General features: G+C 39.6%; 1 protein-coding gene across 2 annotated transcripts in view; it reads left to right on the forward strand.

Annotated features, from left to right (window-relative positions):
- Positions 1–18,488, forward strand: part of NKD2 (NKD inhibitor of WNT signaling pathway 2) — a 95,867-nt gene extending 77,379 nt beyond the window's left edge. For both annotated transcript variants that reach the window (XM_072605347.1, XM_072605348.1), the window contains exons 4-10: positions 4,079–4,139; positions 5,688–5,815; positions 7,657–7,752; positions 9,030–9,168; positions 9,255–9,339; positions 12,201–12,328; positions 15,166–18,488. In XM_072605347.1, coding sequence (XP_072461448.1) covers positions 4,079–4,139; positions 5,688–5,815; positions 7,657–7,752; positions 9,030–9,168; positions 9,255–9,339; positions 12,201–12,328; positions 15,166–15,731 — 1,203 coding nt within the window. In that variant the 3' untranslated portion in view covers positions 15,732–18,488. The remainder of the gene's footprint in view (positions 1–4,078; positions 4,140–5,687; positions 5,816–7,656; positions 7,753–9,029; positions 9,169–9,254; positions 9,340–12,200; positions 12,329–15,165) is intronic.
- The last annotated feature ends 1,369 nt before the right edge of the window (positions 18,489–19,857 follow it).

The following is a 19,857-nucleotide window of genomic DNA, read 5'->3' on the forward strand; positions in this document are numbered from 1 at the left end:
AATGGACCTCCAAGTAAGGAATGTATATCATTCACAGTAGTAGGATGTCACATGAAACATCTAACCTTCCACGCTTTTCCTTGACTGATGGTCAAGACCTGCTATACATTAAGAACCTTTTTTCTATTTACTTGAAAAATATTCCAAAGTTTGCTTGCTTCTCAGTCATTTAAGGAAAACTCCTTGTATTCTTCCTCATTTTCACTTGGAGCAATGGCACTTCCACAATGGTAGAGTCGCTATAGTGTTGGTCTTGGAATCGAGAAGACCTGGGTTCCCCTGTATTTTTGATATTAGCAGCCACTGCACCTTGGAAAAGTCATTCTCCTTTCTTCCACTCCTCTCTGTCTCTCTGTCTCTGTCTCTGTCTCCCTCTCCGTCTCTCTCTCTCCACCTATAAATCTAAAATATACCTTATTGGCTTACGGACCTCACGGAGGGATATGTGGTAAATATTTAACAACTGGCTTTCAGGAAGGGGTAGTGTAGTAATATTGTACTTTGTTTTCAAGGTAATCATCGTTAAGTGACTTGTCCAGGGTCACACACCTACTAAGCATCTGAGGCCAGATTTGAACTGAGGTCCTCCTGACCCCAGGGCTGTTGCTCTATCCACTGTGCCACCTAGCTGCCCCAGAATAATATATTTTTAAGTTTAATCCGCATTATTAACTGTTTCTCCATCATTTTCCAAAGTTTGGACAATCAGCAGAACAATAATAAATCAAGGCCCAATTTGTAGTATTTGCCAGCTTCTAAGGTGTAAATGATCATGTTGAAAATTTAACAATTGGCTCTTACTAGCTGGTTTATGCTGGCTCCTCTGGGCTCACATAAGATGATGCCTATAACATGCTGTGTAGCTATTTGAGTGCTAAATCAGTGGGGGGGGGGGGGGAGGGAGAGGGAGAGAGAGAAAGAGAGAGAGAAATGGGACCTCTTATCTTATATAATGGTCTAAAATCTTCTTCCTCCAAACTTTTGTAAAATCACAACTTGCACACTTTGCAGGAGAGGGGGACAGGGTCAGGGGAGGGTTTTCTTTTCAGTTTAATTTTAGCTGTTGCATCATCCAAAGGAAAATGTTACTCCTGTAATTATTTTCTTCATTTATCACAAAGCCACCTAATTATTTTTTTAAGCAGCTTTGCATTTTCAACCTTTCTGTGGAGTCTGCTGCCTTTCTTTTTAAGTCCTGCTGACTGACATGTGCAAGTCCCCAAAGGTGGAATTTCTGATAGTCTGATAAGTTTGCCTGGTTTTCTTTGAGAGGAAAAGGTTGAAACAAAGATCTGTAGTGTTCCCCCAACCAGCGGGGGTGGGTTGAGAGAGCTGAAGATTTGGCTGATGTCACCGGGTCCTTAGCATTGAAAACCTCAGAGTAATCCGATATCACTTAAAAGGCTGGTAAAAGGCCCGGCTGAAGGATGCTTGGCAGTGATGTTGCAAAAACAGGAACAAACAGCCAGCTGATTCTTTTGTTTGTTTTCCAAGTGCCTATCAGCCCGATCAGAGACCTCTCTCTGTCCTTGTGGTGCAGCCCCTGTGTGTAACTGTAGAATAAAGCCCTAACCGGCTTTCACTATAAACAAAGGCTCAACCAGTCATTTGCAAAGGTGATGGATTTCATTAACGTTTCGGTGTCCTTTGGGGGTTTGTGTGTCTTTAATGAGACAAAAGCAGAAGAGGAGAGAGTCAAGCTTTCCCTCTTAAAGGCTGGATGGCTCACTCCTCCATCCGGGCCCAATTGGGCTGCCAAACCCTTGCAGATTGGCATTTCTTTCATTAGAAGTCCTGGCTGCCCTTCTGGGGAGATGGGCCTCCCTCATTGAGTTTCGGCAAACACAAATACTTGTCATTCCAAAACAGAATGGAAACCCTTAGAAGATGAGGGCCCAGAGCCACCCCAACCATATGGTGAGGTAATACACTAGGCAGTAGTTGGCCTGGAACCCACAAAGCCGGTGCTTCCTTAATGCAGCAGCTTTCTTCCTGGAATTTAACCTTTCAGTTGAAAAGGTTGCCCGTTCTGCCATCCCCTACCCCCATCCCCTCTCTTTTTTTTTTTTTAAGAGATGGATCAATATGGTAACTTCTAGTTAACTAAATAACAAGGCATACTCAAAATTTACTGTGAGGGGTGATTTTATTGAGACATTGATTTTGAAGCCTGGCTGGGGGGGGGGGGGGGGGGTTGGGGAGTCCTCCCAGCTCTGGTTTATTGGCCCTTCATAAACATCCATGTGGACTCAGCAGAGGGCAACTGTAAAAGGGCCCTGTCTGGTGCTGGGGAACATTCCTGGCTGCTCTCCTGCTGGGGACCCTGATTAATGACAGCTGCTTGCAGGAGGGACCTAGAGCTCTCTGGCTATTTACCTCCATCTGTGGGCAGCGTGCAGTTTATGGGCATCTGGCTGGAGATAAAACCATTTTCATGATGCAATACCCCGACAGGGAGGCAGCTGGAGAATTGAGAAGCCCTCGCTGGGGTAAATCCTTCTGGCCTCCTGCCCAAGACAGATTCTACGGGGAGCGCCACTGATGCTTTGGGACTTAAGCCACACAGAAGATCGGAAAGGGAGATTATGAGGTTTCTCAAGTTACACAGAATAAAGCTCTTTGTCAGGAAGAAATAATAAAACTGTAGGAATTATGATAGTAATGTCTGAAGCAGTTAAGCAAGCGCAGTAATTATTCACTCCGAAACAACCTGAGAGAGATGGCACATTTTCAGAGGCCAATATTCATCCAGTGGAGATATTTTCAGCTAAGGCTTGGAACAAAAAGATCAGTTTCTCATCTACACAGCAACTTTTAGGATGTCCTTACTGGATTTGTCTTAGGATGGAACCCCACTACATGGCATGGGCCAGTCCTCTGAGCATGACTTGGCTATTATTGAGAACATAGTGTTAGTAGTTAGGGTTTGCATGAAAACAGAAAGATGGTGAAAAATAATAACTCTGTGCTAATTGTGGAGCAAGAGTCTTACATTGTTTTTAATTATTGTTTAAGGATTTCTAAGAGTGCTTTCAAAATAGTATTTTCCTATATTACTTTTTCTCATTTGGGAATCTATTAATTGTTTGTCATTATCAGATTTATATGTTGTTTTTTGGCTAACTTAATTTACCTGTGTTTGAAGTCTTCCCCCACACCCATATCTGATCCAGAAATCTGTTACCAGGAGTGAATTAGAGATCTCTCTAAGGCAGGGGCTTCCTCACTCTGGCCCTTAGAAACCCCATGGAAATCCATAAAAGGGCTCACCTTTCATGTCCTCATACTCAGAGACAACTTTTTGCCCTGAGAAATTCAGCATCCCTAGATTTGCGCATGGCAACTGCATCACTGAGCAGGACAATTAAGTTCCTTACATTCTACTCCAGAAGAAAGTGTCATCAGGCGGGTCAGGGATGGGAAGGGGGCCGAGCTTTCTGCCAAAACTTGCGTGTGTGTGTGTGTGTGTGTGTGTGTGTGTGTGTTTCTCTCTCTGTCATTCTCTTCTCTCTCTCTCTCTGTCTTTCTCTGTCTCCCTCCTTCCCTCCCTCTTCCTCTCCTCCTTAGCAATGGATCTTCAGCTGTATTGTATCATTGTCATCAGATGATAGAAAAATGTGTGGCCAACATGGAGAATCTGAGGCTGATGGAGTACAAAGCTCTTTCTTTTGGTGCAAGGATGAGTGAAGGCCATTTGCGTCATTTTCACCAGTGTTTTCTCTAATTGCCTCCTTTGACATGTCAGCCAGCATGTACTGAGCAAACCTATTTTTGTCATAAAGACTGTCACAATGAAATCTGACGATATAATAGAGTATGTGTGGTATTTTGATTTCTGAAAATCTGAAACTTGAATGAGGCATAAAGGATTTGGCAGTTGTTAAATTTTTTGGACCCAGACAGTGTAACACAATAACCCTTGCAGATGTTCGGTTCATATGATGGGACTTGTTCCCAGATCTCCCATCTCAGACCTCTAGATGTAGGAAATGCTTCTGCCTGTAACTGTTTGTTTTCACTGGGGCTGCAGCTGAAATCCTGCATATTCACTTACAGCTGGGCCTTGTTCTCCCTGCAGGAGCTACTGAATGGAGATCTGAAAGAGGGACATTTTCGGGAGGACCAATGCCCCCTGGAGGGTAAGTACATAATCTTGCTCTCACAGCTAGAGAGAAAACTCAAAAGTCCACTTTCCTGTCCAGTACTTTAAAAACATCCACAAGTGTATTCAAGAGTTAGAGGAAGCATTAATAGCCTTTTGGAAATCTGAATTGAGATGCAGACCCTCATCAGCTTTTCAAATAACCAGCATTCCTACATTTAAATCCTAAGCAGAGCTAGGACTGATGCCTTGGTTAAAAATATAGAGTGCTTGCAATTTAAAGATGTTAAACTAACTAGCATTTAGTGCTAACCTTTTTCTATTCACGTACTTGTTATTTTCATTTTAAGTAATTCCTTCTTCAAAAGCAGCTTACAATATGCTTTAAGCATTTACTATTTCCCCGTACCTTACAGGCCTGAACTTTCAGAGAATCAAAATTTTGCCTGAATTGTCTAAGAATAATTTTACTGATTTTTATAAGTTTGGATGATGTGTGATAACAATAACAGAAGTCTACATTTATATAGTAACTAATAGTCACAAGGTTCTTTTACATAATTTTTTCAAAATTTGACCCTCATAACAACCTTATGATAGAAGCAACAGTCTTCCTCTCAGTGTAGAGATGGTGACTATAAATGTTGAACATCAAGTGTGTTTACTATGTCAGCCATGCTTAAGTGTTCGCTGTGGATTTTTGCTTGTTAGGATGTTTTTAGGATGAGAAGGATCAAAGGAAAATGATTGTGGTACCAAAAAAAAGGCAACAATGAAACTTTTTTTTGAAAGAATTTTACAGAGCAGGAAACTAAAGCTTTGAAAAGTTAAATGATTGGCCTGGTCACACAGCTAATAAGCTGTAGAAGCCAGGATTCGAACCCAGATCTTCTCACTTTACACTCTAGAGTACTCCTTGTATTCTACTCTAGAGTCCCTTAATGTGAACCCTAAATTGGAAGGAGTGAGAAACTAACTAAATAGAACGAGTGAGGAATAGGGGAAAAGTTACAAAAGCTCTGTGATCATTCATGAGGTTCTTGTGAGTTGGTAAATACTACCTTGCCCATCTACCATTTTGTTTCCCTTTTCTCCTCTCTCTTTATGCCCCTAAATCTATTCTCTACTACCCTAGAGAAGGAACCATGAGAGACAAGATCATATCTCTAGGTGCCGATGAAAAGGTTCTGTAAATGAGTTGGGACCATTCCTTCTGTATACCATCCACTTAGTGGTGAACCATTTATTCCCCAACAGGATCTTCATTATCTTGTTAAAAGAGCCAATCAAAGTTATTTGGTAAAGGAGGCTTAAGGAAACCCTTTCTTTTCCTTATTCTTCTCTTGCCTAGAGTCTGGCCTTGAAGGGCTAGGGTGAGAGAAGCTAAGAAGGCAAGAACATAGATCCATATTTCTGACTCCTGACTGAATATGCTAGTCCAACCAGTAGTTACAGCCTTGGAATCTTTGGAGAATGGTCCTAACTTGGCCCCCACTGTCGTTTATTCAGCATAGTTGAATTAATAACTAAGCCTGAGAGATTCTATACTCTTCTTCTTACCAATTTTTTTTTTTTGGTCTCACAGTTGCCCTTCCTCCTGAGAAAGTAGAAGGATGTGAAGGTTACATACAGCCTTTTAATCTAGAAGATGGAGAAAAAATTGCAAATAAAGACGTAAACCGAGGAATGGGGAAGAAGCGGTTAAATATTGATGTATGTTGTGTCTATCTGTTTTATTTGTACTATGTCTCTTTCTCTCTACATTAGTTCATCACGTTCTGAATGTGTTTCAAATACTTATTGATCCTCAAATTTGGGTTCCAATTTGACTTTTTTCAGGAACGGAATTCTCTTTTATACTCTAGCAAATTACAATGTGTTAAAATGTGATGGAATTGACTTTAAATTCTGGCAGGTTTGTAGGGGGTAAAGGATTCTGCCATGGAATTTTGCTAATAAGGCTAAAATTGTTTTGCATTGCATTAAAATATTTTTGAAATTCAGTATTTTGCTTGGCTTTACACATTTTGCACTACAGAAGTGATATAAAGTAAACTTTAGCAAACAATTTAGAATTCCTTGGCTCATGCACAAGGTGCCCATTGTAAGTTATTTGGTATTATTGGAATAAAAAGTTATTATTTTGCAAGGTAAGCTACAGTTGGGGAAGAGGGAAATGAAAGATGTTGCTTTTCCTTCTTCCCTCTACTCCATTTCTAAATTTAAAAAAAGTGATGCTCATTAATTATTAACTTTATAATATGTGACAGATAACCCATTTTCTTGGCATTATCAACAATGTATACAACAGACTGCTGGATACAGCATTAGTGTGGCACCCAGAGGTAGGAGTTATTTTCCTAGTCCCCTCTCCCCCATTCTTCTCCGTACTATAACTTAGTTCCTTAATTTTCTTTGAGGCTCAGTTTTCCCAGCTGCAAATTGGGAATAATGATTTCACTGACAACGTCAGGACACATGAATCTACATAGCCAAAGTAGAAACTCCAAGAGAAAGTCAGAAAGGGGGGTTTCTGCATTCCACATCTGATAAATTGAAATGTTAGCCCCCATCCAGAATGAGGTGGGAAAAGATGTTAGTCCACTGTTTTCTCTGAAGTAAAGATTTTTCTGTTGGAATATTTAATGTTCTTACTTAAAGTAATATAAAGATTAAATTACAAGCCCAAGAGACCTTCCTTCAGTCCTTAAAGGTTATTTTCTACAAATGATTAAAGGCCTTACTCTAACATAAAACTCATATAGATTTTATACCATAGAGGTATGCTTCACTGCATGCAGTAGACATCTTCTGAAAAAAACATAAAATATCAAGGCCCAGAAGAAATCTCAGTGACCATCTAATCTAACACTTTATTTTTATAGATGAGAAAATGAGGTTACCTCAGTAAGAGGAAGGCCTAGGACATGACCCAAACTCTTGACCCAGTCCAGTGTTTTTGTTGCTGTTCAGTCATTTCAGTCATGTCCAGCTCTTTGTGACTCTATTTGGGATTTTCTAGGCAAAGATACTGGAACAGTTTGCCATTTCCTTCTCCAGCTTGTTTGACAGATGAGGAAACTGAGGCAAACAGAATGAAGTGACTTTTCCAGGGTCACACATTTAGTAAGTGTCTGAAGCCAGATTTGAACTCATGAAGATGAACCTTCTTGACTGCTGGACTGGCAATCTATCCACTGTGCTACCTAATGCCAAATGAATTTTTGTAAATGGAATAATTTTATTAAAATACTCTAAAGGAAGAAAATAATCTTTTAATCTGTTTTATAAATTTGGATTTTCATATATCATATCTGCTTAGTTAGGTATTTGTTTATAATTAAACAAGATCAGATAGATCAACAGAAAGCATATAAGCATATGCATATCATAAAATAAATGGAAGAAATTGTTCACTTTGTCCACCCTCCCATTTTGTTCTATAAAACTAGCACAGAAACATGCTCCTGCTTTTTACTACACATGGCAAAAATGTCGCATATTCTATTGAGGATTTTTGGTTTTTAGTAAAAAAAAGAAATCCTTATTTTCAGGAACTGCAGTGTGATGTCTCAGTGGAAGATGGCAATCGTCAGGAATGGACATTTACCCTGTATGATTTTGACAACAGTGGAAAAGTAACCAAAGAGGTAACATTTGTTTTGACCTGGAAAATAGACTGACCACTTGGAAGGATAGACTACAACTTTGCTTGGTTGTAGTTGTAGGAGTGGTCAGAATCAACCAAGATTTGGATGTATAGCATCATAATAACTAACATTTAATATGGAGCTTACCATGTGCCAGGCACCACACTAAGGGATTTATAATTATTACCTCATTTGATCCTCACAACAACCCTGAGAGGCAGGTGCTATTATTATCACCCCCATTTTCTAGAAAAAGAAACTGAGGCAAACAGAGTTTAGGTGAGTTACCCATGGTCACATGGCTACTAAGTTTCTAGGCCAGATTTTGAAATTAGGTTTCCCTTAAATCTCTGTATCTACTGAGTCACCTAGCTACCTTTAGAACAGTCAAAAGGCATCCCAAACACACCCTAACACAACAGCTGCCTTATTTAACTTTCTTCTCTTTCTCTTCTGTGCCCATGCCAATGGCCTCCTTTGATGGTGCTCTGCTTTATTTCCTCCTCAGATAGCAGTGATTCCCTTAGCAGGGCCCTGCAAGTGCCCACGGTCAGTTCAGTGGCATGTGTTGAAGGTCCTTCGATCTTTTTTCCCTAGCTTCAGATGGCTAAAGCACTTTAACATGATCACCCTAGCCTCCTAAATGAACTAGGCATCTAGAACTCGGGTTTGGGCTAGGAGTAAGAGAAAAACAAACCTGTGTTGAGACCAAAATCTGTTTGAAATTTCAGTCATTTAGAGATATGTCATGCCAGCAGCAGTGAGAATACTTCTTTTTTCTCTGGAGTTGCTGGAACTAAACTCAAGGCTATAAAAAAGATGAAATTCTATCCCTGACTACTAGATAGATAATGCTAGAGTTCTATCAGAGCTATTTCACTGAATTGAAAATGAAAAACAAAGTGGAGAATGTGTGCATGAGTTTTTTTGCTTGATTAACATTAAGCTGTTTAGAGATATATGTTGTTGAGTCATTTCTGTCAGGTCCATCTCTTTGTTATCCAATTTGGGGTTTTCTTCGCAAAGATACTGCAGTAGTTTGCCATGTCTTTCTCCAATTATTTTACAGATGAGGAAACTGAGGCAAACAGAATTAAATGACATGCCCAGGGTCACACAACTGTTGATATCTGAGGCCAGATTTGAACTCGCAGAGATGGGTCTTCTGATTGCAAGCCCAGTATCTATCCTCTGCATCACCTAGCTGCTTGTTTTTGGAGAGAAGATGCTCATTAATTCTGGATACTGATATTCTCTTGTTTTGATCCTTACACAAGGATATGTCCAGCTTGATGCACACCATTTATGAAGTTGTAGATGCTTCAGTCAACCATTCCTCCACCAATAGTAAGACACTCCGAGTGAAACTGACTGTGAGCCCAGAACCTTCCAACAAGAGGAAGGAGGGACATTCAGGTAAGTGTGCCTGACATATGGGTGTGTTGGTGGACTGCCAAATGTCACTTTTCATTGTAAAGCAGTTTTAATTATGTGTCATTTAGATAGAGAAGCTATTCGTTGTAAAACCGAAGGAGAGCACCCTGAAGAAATGAGGGTGGCAGACAAGAGACTATCTGCTCATGTCAGGTAAGACACTGAAAAGTTTGTAGTCCTTTGACTAGAAGGTGCCTTGGTTTCATCTTATGTGAGGAAGGGTCATGGAGATAGTAGCAAACAGGGCTAAGCTTCCATTTTTGATCAAGTCACACACAGTGAGAAGCCCCAACACTAAAAAAATGGTGCCCACCAGAAAAAGATGTCGCAAGTTCAGGATGACCCTCTGATCATTATACTTCATATGCAAGAACCAGGGGCTCCATTCTTCTTATGAACACATGGTTTCTGATTTAAGCTCAGTCAAATAAACAAATTCCTGCCCTGTTGGTTTTTCTCTACTTTTCAAAAAAATCAAAACAAGCTTTCTAGTTGGTTCATTGATGTGTTCATTAGGCTTAAGTTAAGAGATGATGGCATATGCATTATTACCAGTCTCTTTCAAAGAGTGACAGTCTTCCATTTTGGAATGGCCCTAAATGAGCAGGTGTATGTGTCCATTGATCAAAAGATATTTAGAAACACAAAATACTTCCCTTAAATAATTCACTTCTTCCTTGTTTTTCCTCTTATACGTGTTATTTATTTAAAGTGTCTAAATGTACTGTAGCAATCTACTACTATGATATCCCCCAAAATATCAGTGTTTACAGTATTATCATGTGATTTGTTTCCTGTAAATTGTTGATTCTCCATTATAGGCAATATTGCACATCTTCTTTAGATAGACTCTACTATCATTCTTTCTCTTTCTAATCTTCATTTTTTTCCCTGTCTACTGGTTCCTTCTCTATTACCTTTAAACACACTTAAATCACCCTCATTCTTAAAAAAAATATTCACTAGATGCTGCTATCTCTGCTAGCTATTGTCCTGTATCTCTCTTCTCCTTTTCAACTTGATATGAGAAAACTAAGTTTAGTGGTTTCCAAACTCATCATTCAACTTCAGTTGCTCTCTCCAGAATTATCAGTGATCTTAATTGTCCAATCCAATGGCCTTTTATTCACCCTTCTTGACTTCTCTACAGAATTGGACACTATTGATTTCCTTCTCCTCTGGGTTTCTTTCCTGTCTGAGTTTTCATGATACTAATCTCTCTTGGATCTTCTCCTACCTCTCTGATTGTGCCTTCTAAGTCACTTTCGTTGGATTTGCATTCACATCACACTGACTACTCTTAGTGGATTCTCCAATGACCCTCTTTTCTTTTTTCTCTATATTCTTTCAGTTCATGATCTCGTCAGTTCCCATAAATACAGTTGTCACCTTGATGAAATTGAGCATCTATTTATCCAACTCCTTATTTATTTATCCCAAGTCCATTTATGCAGGTCTCATCTCTCTCTTGAGGTTCAATCTCATTTTACCAACTGCCTGTTACATATTTCAAACTAGCTATCCCATTGTCAGCTCAAAAATCAGTATATTCAAAATAGAATTCATTATCTTCTCCCCACCCCAATCCATGCCTCTTCCACATTTCTCAATTACATTATCCTTCCAGTCACCCAGGGTCACAATCTCAGTATTACTCTTGACTTCTTATACACATTCACCCCACGTAACCAATCAATTGCCAAATTATGTCATTTCTAGCTCTATAACATCTCTTGTATTTTTCCCTTTCTCTCTATGACCATTCTAGTTCAAACCCTCATCACTTCTTCCCTGGATTATTACAGTAATCTCCTAATTAGTCTACCTATCTCGTCTTCCCCTGGGCCATTCCATCCTCTTCTCCATTGCCAAAGTTATCTTTATAAAGTGAACATCCAACGATGTCACCTCCCTCCTCAGTAAACTCACGAGGTTCTTTCTTACTCAAGGATCAAATGTGAATCACTCTATTTGGCATTTAAAGTTCTTCACAATTTGGCCCCTTCATGTCATTCCAGTTTTTGTTACACATTATCCTCTTTAACACACTCTATGATCCAGTCATACTGATCTATTTGTTGTCCCTCAGACATAACATTCTATCTACCATGTCTGTGCCTTTGCTCTGGATGTCTCCCGTGTCTGGAATGCTCTTCCTTCTCATTTCTACCTCCTGGCTTCCCCCAACTTCCTTCAAAATTCAACTCATATCCTTTTCTACAGAAGATTTTTCCTCATTCCCCCAGATGCTGGTATCTTCCACTGTAAGGTTTTCTTGGGTCTACTTTGAATGCACCTTATGTACACCTCTATACATATCTACTGTTTACCCCACTCTAATATAAGCTTCTTGAGCACAGGGTCTGTTTTCACTTTTTTGTCTAAGTATCCACAGAACCTAGCACAGTGCCTTGCATATAGTAGTGCTTAATGAATACTTGTCCATTGCCTGTAGAGCACTGGACTTAGCTGCAGCTCTTTTTTTTTTTCTCAGTTCATTTTTCCCAGGTTTTTTTTCCCCCCAATTCTACTACTTACTAATTCAACGATCTCAGGCTAATCATTTTAGCTTCCAAAATTAACCTATCTCATTGCAAGCTATGTAATGCCTTAACACCTCAACTAGCCTTCTGTTAACCTTTAAGTATAAACAAAATCATCATCCTCGTAAATTGCATTTATACAGCACTCTTAAGTTTTTGGAAACCCTTCTTCTCTACTCCTCATGCAGCAGTTGCATGGTTACTAGTACAAATGTTATTACCCTTATCTGACAGATAAAACTCAAAAAGGTTATGTGAATTAACAATGGTCCCACAGATAATAAATATTGGAGTTGGAATTCCCAAGTAGACCTCTTGAGTTCAAGAATAACATTGCTTCTACTTTATCACACAGCCTCTTACAGACACTTAAGTAGGGATTATGGATGCGTGTGTGCAGGTTTTTACTTCAGTATGGCTTTTGTCTTGTAACTACCCTATCCATGTCCTGTTCGTTTCCTACCCACACAGGAGGCCGAACAATGACCACCACCATTACACCGTGCGGGAGCAGTACTGCGTTGATGAAAATACTGAGAGAAGGAACCATTACCTTGATCTTGCCGGAATTGAAAACTACACTTCAAAGTTTGGGCCAGGTAGACACTCTACACCAGACACAAGCCACCTCCAAATGGGGATTATCCAGAAGCTAACCAGGAATAGGATTTCTGGAGCTCCTTTAAAATAAAATTGAACTTTATCAATACTTTCAGAGTTCAGGGAAGCTCGTGCCATATTTATTTATTGAATATGTGGTTTATAAAACTAATGCAAGCTCACTTGGATACCTGCATCTTTCTAGCCTCTCTTTCCTATGACTTGATTCTAACCCTAACCCTCGATTTAGTCATGTCCAACTCTTCAAGACCGCAGGGACCATACAGTTCATGGGGTTTTCTTTGGCAAAGACACTAGAGTAGTCTGCCATTTCCTTTTCCAGCAGATTAAGGCAAACAAGTTAAGTGACTTACTCAAGGTCACACAGATAGTATCTGAGGCCAGTTTTGACCTGAAGTCTTTCTGATTCCAGACTCAGCGCTAAGTCCAATGAGTCACCTAGCTGCCTCCATATGCTTATATATAATATAAATTATCTACCTACGATAAAGTATGTATTCATATACCAACAAGTCTCAGTGTAGCAGGACATTTCTCCATGGGGTACCCTGTGGGAAAAGGCCAATGGCATCCTTTCATCCCAGCTTATAAGGCAACCTATTGTTTTATTATGTCAAATAATAATATTATCAAGAGGTGGAAGAAAGATCCCGTGGAATTTCTAGATTTTCCCAGATTTTTATCTCAATAAATTTTCACAGAAACTCAGAATCTAAAAGGGATTTCAGAAGCATCTAATACACCTGGTACCCAAACAAGAATCCCCTGTACAGCAGGCCAAAAAAATGGTCAGTTAGCCATTGTAAAGATAATCTATAATGATGGGTAACTAAGCACCAGTCAATATACTCCAGTTGATAAAGAGATTATACTGCACAGTCATTCTTTTAAGGAGAAGGAGAGGATTCTGTTATTTATTTGGGCCTCGTCTACATAGACAGCTAAGTGCAGCATAGACCACTGTGGGGGCAGTAGATAGCATGGTAGACTTGGCATTAGGAAGACCTATATTTAAATCCTTCTGAGTTCAAATCCCATCTTAGATTCTCACTGTGTGGCCCCACTTAACCCTTCTCATCCTTATTTTCCTCATCTGTAAAATGGGGATAATAATGAAAGTTTTCTAAATGCCAAGGATCATTATTATCATTGTATAATTCAAGTGAGCATTTAGGGTAGAAAATAACTAACACACATAGGTGTGGGTGGTCCTTTGTTAACGTACAACAAAACGTTTTCATCCTGACCTTTTTCTTCACCCAGTATGTTCTATTCTAACATATTAAAAGGGAGCTTCTAGCAAAGGGCTTCCTGCTTTGCTCTTGGTTCTTTCTAGTCTTTTCTGCTATATTTTGTTAGTCTCTAAAGATCCAAAAAAAAGCAAAAGGGAAAAAGCAGAGGGATTGTTTTAATCTAAATAGCATGGAGTGGAAACACTATTTAGAAATGTTCTTGAAATATCCTGACCCAGGGGATTAGCAAAACAGTGAGGCATAACATCCAAAGCACCTAATGACTTACTTGGAAATCCAAACTAAACTTAGAAGTTTTTTCCCCCTTCGGGAAGTACCAACAGTTTGACTTCTCCATCCTGTTTTTCTAACAATAGGTCAGATAAATGCATTACTAAAGGGGTATTTCCTACCGGATACCTCTTCCATCAACAGTGGGATTTGTGCGTAGAGGGGGGAAAGAACACCAAATGAACACTTTAGAAAGGAATGATACCTGTTTTGTAAAATTGTACCAAATCAATTTAAACTGACTTTCATGTAAGATATTTGAAGGATATTCAAGAGACAGCATGGGAGGTAAAGGAACAACCTGAGGGTCAGAATGCTGAAGATTCAAGACCCATTTCTGATATCACTGTTGGTATGACCCTGGATTAGTCACTTAACCTTTTATTACTGCCAGAAACTTTCTCAGGCTATAAATTATAGAGCACTTGTTGATCTGCATTGATGGAGGGGAAGTCTTCACCAGGAGTTTTCTATACTGATAAGTTCAGAGATTAAGACAAAAAAAAAGGAGACTTGAAGGGAATTCTTAAAAATGGATAAACAATTTGCCCACTATTGAATGATCTGCCTTGAAAGGATTCCTTCCTATGTTATTCAAGATAGAATCTGCGTTTAAAACCTTTAATGACAGACACAGGTACTCAAAGCCATTTTCAGGCAATTTTTCTCGGACATTTCCATAGCTTATGTATCTAAGGAGTCAATTCCAGTTTTCTGAAAATTAACCTTTGATACAATGTCATGGTGCAAGGGAGTGCTGCATTTGGAGTCAGAGAACCCACTAAAAGCATTCAATATCACTGGGGCTTACTTTCTTAATCTGAATAATAATTGCTAGCATTTATATAGTGCTGTAAGGTTTACAAAGTACTTCTCAAAAATTCTTTTATCCTTAACCAGTATCCTAACCCTGGGAGATAGGTGCTACTTATTGTCCCTATTTTATAGGGATGCAAAGAGGCGGAGGGAATTTGCCAGGGTCATATAGTTAATAATTTCTAAGGTAGGATTTGATCTTGGGCCTTCCTGACTTCAGGTCTAATGCTCTATCCAAAATGCTTCCTAGTTGCCTAAAAAATGAGGAATTTGGGCTAGGTGCCCCCTGGGGGTTCCTCAAGCTTAAAATCTGTGAATGCATGTAAAGCCCGCAAGATGACAATCAAGCAGTCAATCAGTAAACATTTTTACTAAGCACCTCTATGTGCCAAGCACTGGCTGTATGCATTTTCATATTCCCACACAGAGGGAGCTTTGGAGAAAGGCCCTGACTCTCTATCCCCTTCTATTTGCAGGTTCTCCTCCAGCACAACCCAAACAAGAACACCATGGCAGACCCTCCCATTCCCAAAACAGGTCACGTTCCCAGGAGTCCGAGGCCCACATGGTGCATCACCGGAGGTCACAGGTGCTTGTAGATTATTCTGTCCCGGCTGCTGAGCCCAGCCCGAGGGTCCTGGAGATGCAACAAAGGTTAAAAGGCCAAGAGAAACAGTTCCTGAAGTCGCCCAAGGGTTCTGGCAAAATGCCAGCCATGACAGGTGGCAATGGGAGTGGGAAGCCAGGGAAAGGATTTAACTACTACCTGCCAGCCACGCCCTCCCCGGCAGCTCAGGACGTGTACCACCTCCAGCAGCAACCACACCCTCACAAGAAGTATCGGCAGAAGGCCAAGGATGCCCACTCCCCACTGAAAGCCACTCACTCCCAGCCCGCTGTCTTGGAGCATGAGGTGATCCGGGATTTACCCCCTGTCTTAACCAATGAGGGCTACGTCATCCCGGTCATTCAGAGACACGAGCATCACCACCACCATGAACACCACCACCACCACCACTACCATCACTATCACCAGTCCTGAGGCAGGAGCTGAGCTTCTGTCAGGAGGCAAAGCCAGGGAACTGTGTCTCCAGGGATGGAGAAAGGGAGGGGGGCAGCAGGGCCTGGGTCAGAAGGGAAAGGGGAGAGTGTATTCATCCGTTTACTAATTATAGTATTTGGGGTCATCTTTCCTTCTGAAGTGAAGCGTTGGCATATCCATTCAAAAACAGAAAATGTGCTGAATTTATAATGGCTTTTCACTTAAAAACCCCACCTTACAGATTTGCATAAAGAATATTATTTTCTTTTCTATTAAATATTTAGCTCTAGTTCTCAGGTGTGGGTGCAGCTACAAAGTTGTGCCATGATGCTCTACAGAGAGGTCTTTTAAAAAAAAATACTGTAGTCTCATAATGTTTAATGAATGCGTTTGAGGCCACTACCACCTCTCAGTTAGAATGCTGTTTTATGTACTCCATAAAAACCATATATATATGTATATATATATATACATATATATATATTTGTAGAAAGATAAATTTATATCTGCTTACGTTTATAATTCCAAGATGAGGCCTTCTTTTGGTAAAAAAAAAAAACAACTAATAATAATCTCTACTCAAATGATCTTAATGATTTTTGTCACAACTTTGTTGGTTATTTCTGTTGGTGCTTCCAATCATTTTCTAGAAAGTTGTCAGACTATTGATAGCTAATCTGTGAGCATAGGTCATGTATGTCCAGAGTGAATGTAATGCATTGTAACCTTTAAAAATAATTTATTCATTACTAGATGGTTTGCAAAGTTGTGGATGTTTCCTTTTAATATGTGTTGTAGCGCTGAACATAGTGAGGGAAAGGCAGTAAGTAGCATGGTGCTGAGTGTTGGCTGTTGGTCTGAGTGTTGTTACTGTTCCTGGAAAAGGAAACTTAGGTGGTTTTCTGCCTGAGACCCAGCTACATGAGTCATGTGACCTAGTGGAAAGAGCAGTGAACCAGAGAGACATTGATGGGACATCACTTCTAATGCTAGCTCTTGCCACAAGCTGGTGGCATTATCATGGTTATTTCATGACCCTTCTGGGCTTCACTTTCTTCATCTGTAAAGAGGTTATTCTAAGTTATCCTGTAAGTCCCTTTCCAGCTTCCTAATTCAATGACTCAAAAGAACGTTAGATCTGAGGGAAAAAGGAAAGTGGAGAAAGGTAAACATGGTGAATTGCTACCATTTCATTATAGCAATGATACCCCTCAAGTAAAACTAAAGAAAAAGAATCCTCTTCATTTGGCATACAGCCAACAACTATGTGGAATCATAGTGGAGAAGTGGGTGGTTTTGGAGGTGAAAGCACAAGAGGGTAGGATCAGGGGATTGATGGTAGGAGTCTGGTCCTAGTTCTAGGACCCTGAGGTCTATTTCTTTGCACCTCAGTTTTCTGATCTCTAAAATGGGCATCTCCCACATTGGAAGGATAGTGTATGGGTTTTATTGTGAGTTGGTCATGTAAAGAGCAGAGAATGGCATGATATTAATTGGAAGTGTTGTAACTATGACAAACTGCTCTCTGAGTTGAGAAAATGGACATTTTTAACTCCTACATCCCCATCAAAGCTATATTCATAACAGTTAAATCACCTTTTCAATTGGAAAAAAGATTAAACATTTGGGATGCACTATGTAAGAGTTAGGCAGTACCTTGAATGAATTTTAGTGTTCTACAGTGTAAAGTAAGCAATTGAGACTCATGGTTTTGGTTAAGGTGAGAAAGTGTAGAGGATACACTAGTGGAAAGGTAAGAGATATGTTGTTTGGGTTTGTTTGAGGTTATTTTTGTAATTTGTGAATTTGTATATCTGACAATGTATTTGCTTTCTAACATTGTACTGGTATAACAATCAGCAACATTTCATTGGATTTTTTTTCAGATGTCATAATAAAGTGTGTGTCTTTAATATTATTTACTACTTTAAAAGCAAGCCTTTCCTCATATATACAGTCCATATATATCTATGTCAATGTATGATTATAGATATATAGATATGCACACAGTATATATGCACTTGCTATATAGAGAGCATATCTATCTGTATATATACATTTATATAAAAAAGAAAAATTAATATATATGCATACACACATGACTCCATATTTATGGATAAAGTTATATCTTTTCCATTATGCTGCTCTCAAAGAAAAACTGAATTCTAAAGTAGATTAATGATAGCGGGAACAAGTTCTTTACCATTGCCTCAAGTTATAGAGACCAAGCTGTAAATGAGAATTTTGGCTTTTTGTAAATAGAAGTCTGGTTTTGGGAGCAAAGTAAGCCCCTGCTTTCTTCTAGGCACTTATTTCTATTGTGCTCCCATTTAATAGGTTTTAAAATTGTGTCCTGTATGAAAAGTAATTGGTTTCCCCTTCCACAATCTGAGGCCATAATAGACTCACACAGAAAGTGAAGTAGAGAACTGAGGGAATTACCTAGTTCATTCAATCCCAGTCATCCTTTTGGTCTTAGCTATCTAAATGTGTCAAGGCAAAAAGCCACTATGCAGGAGAAGGGAGGTTATAGAGGGCCAGAGGTGCCCTTTTTCACATTCCACTTGCATGGAATCTCTGTGAATGCGTGTGTGCCACTAAGTGTTTTGGACAGTATTCTTCCAATAAAATCCTAGTGTAACAAAGTAGCTCACATCACTGTATGGATATTTTTTTTTGCAAAAAAAAAAAATGCTTTGTAATAGCTGTATTGGATTTCATTTGTACATGGACTTAAATAAATTCATTATTTATTTAGTTCCAGCAGATTTATTGAGTGTTGTATAAGGGTCTCAAACATAATATTACAGTCTTAAGATTGAGTTGCACTGTAATCAACCTGTCAGCTCACTGACAAGGAGTGGGGAGTGTGGAGAGGAGATGGTGTTTCTCCATAGCCCCTCTGAATTTAGGCTTTGAGTTATTTGAATTCAGATCCTTGTTGAAAAGGCCTTGAAACACTCCTTCCTTCAATGATGAAAGCAACAAAATACTGTCAGGTCAAAACCAAGAGCTGAGTAAGTACTGCCTTGGTGAGGGAGTCTGGGAAGCCCACAGTCAGTTGGATGTCATTCCTGCATTCCCTTCTGTCCTCCCCTCCGCCCTCACTTCCTCTTTGAAAACTGGAAGCTTGGATCAGACAGCAGGAAGAACACCCCTCCTACCCTCCTACAAAGAGTCTCCAACAGCAGCCTGCTTAGACTACAGACCTGTGAACACAAGTTGGAGAAGGTATATTAGAGAAGAATGGTCTTATTGCTTTAGAAGAAACAATCAGGACAAAGTCACGTAAGAGAGCTGGTAGGCAGGAATCCTACACAGAAAAACATTCCAAAAATATGGAGGATAGTTTCAGCAGTCAGGACAGTACGCTCACTACTTCTCTGGAATTGGGCTCATTCAGTACAATATGAAAGAAACCCTATGGTGGTTTAGTGAACTGAAGGAAGACCAGAGCTCAAGTCCCATTTCTGACTTTAGACAAGCCATTTAACCACTCAATGCCCTTAACAACTCCTTAAGACTATAATTAGCGAGCAGTTGCCCACTGGAGGGAGTTTCCTTATCAAGAGTTCCCTATAACAACAAAATCGAAGGTGTAGTCCAAGACTCTCTTGTCTTGGTACACCTTGTTTTGTAGAAGCTACTTCACCCTGTGCATGAACCAAATTTTTATGAATGGTTTGCTAAAGCAAAAGAAAACCTTTTGAAAATAGCCCCTCATTGAGTTCTGTAAATTGAGGTTTGGGGATTTTGGATTTTCTTAGAGGGGAGCCCAGTCATATTGTATTTTCTTCTGAAAGACTCCCCTTCTTGCCTTCATGAGCCCACACAGGCCCACGCATTTCAATAAAACAGGTTTGGTTTCACAACTAGAGCTCAACAGAAACTTCTCTTGCTGAGGTCTGCAGTGACTTCCTTTGGACAAGATTAAATATACCAGGCTCTGTCCGTTGCTTCTGACAAGACTGAACATCCTCTCCTCCTTAAAACCCTTTCTAGTCTCAAAATTGGGATTATTATCATTTTCTTTCTTATTTTGCTTTTAACTTACAGAATAAAACAAGCATTTTCATAATATAATAAAAAAGATGATTATATATGAAATAATACGAATAAGCAGTTT

This window comes from Notamacropus eugenii, chromosome 4, assembly GCF_028372415.1.
Source record: "Notamacropus eugenii isolate mMacEug1 chromosome 4, mMacEug1.pri_v2, whole genome shotgun sequence".
Lineage (NCBI taxonomy): Eukaryota > Metazoa > Chordata > Mammalia > Diprotodontia > Macropodidae > Notamacropus > Notamacropus eugenii.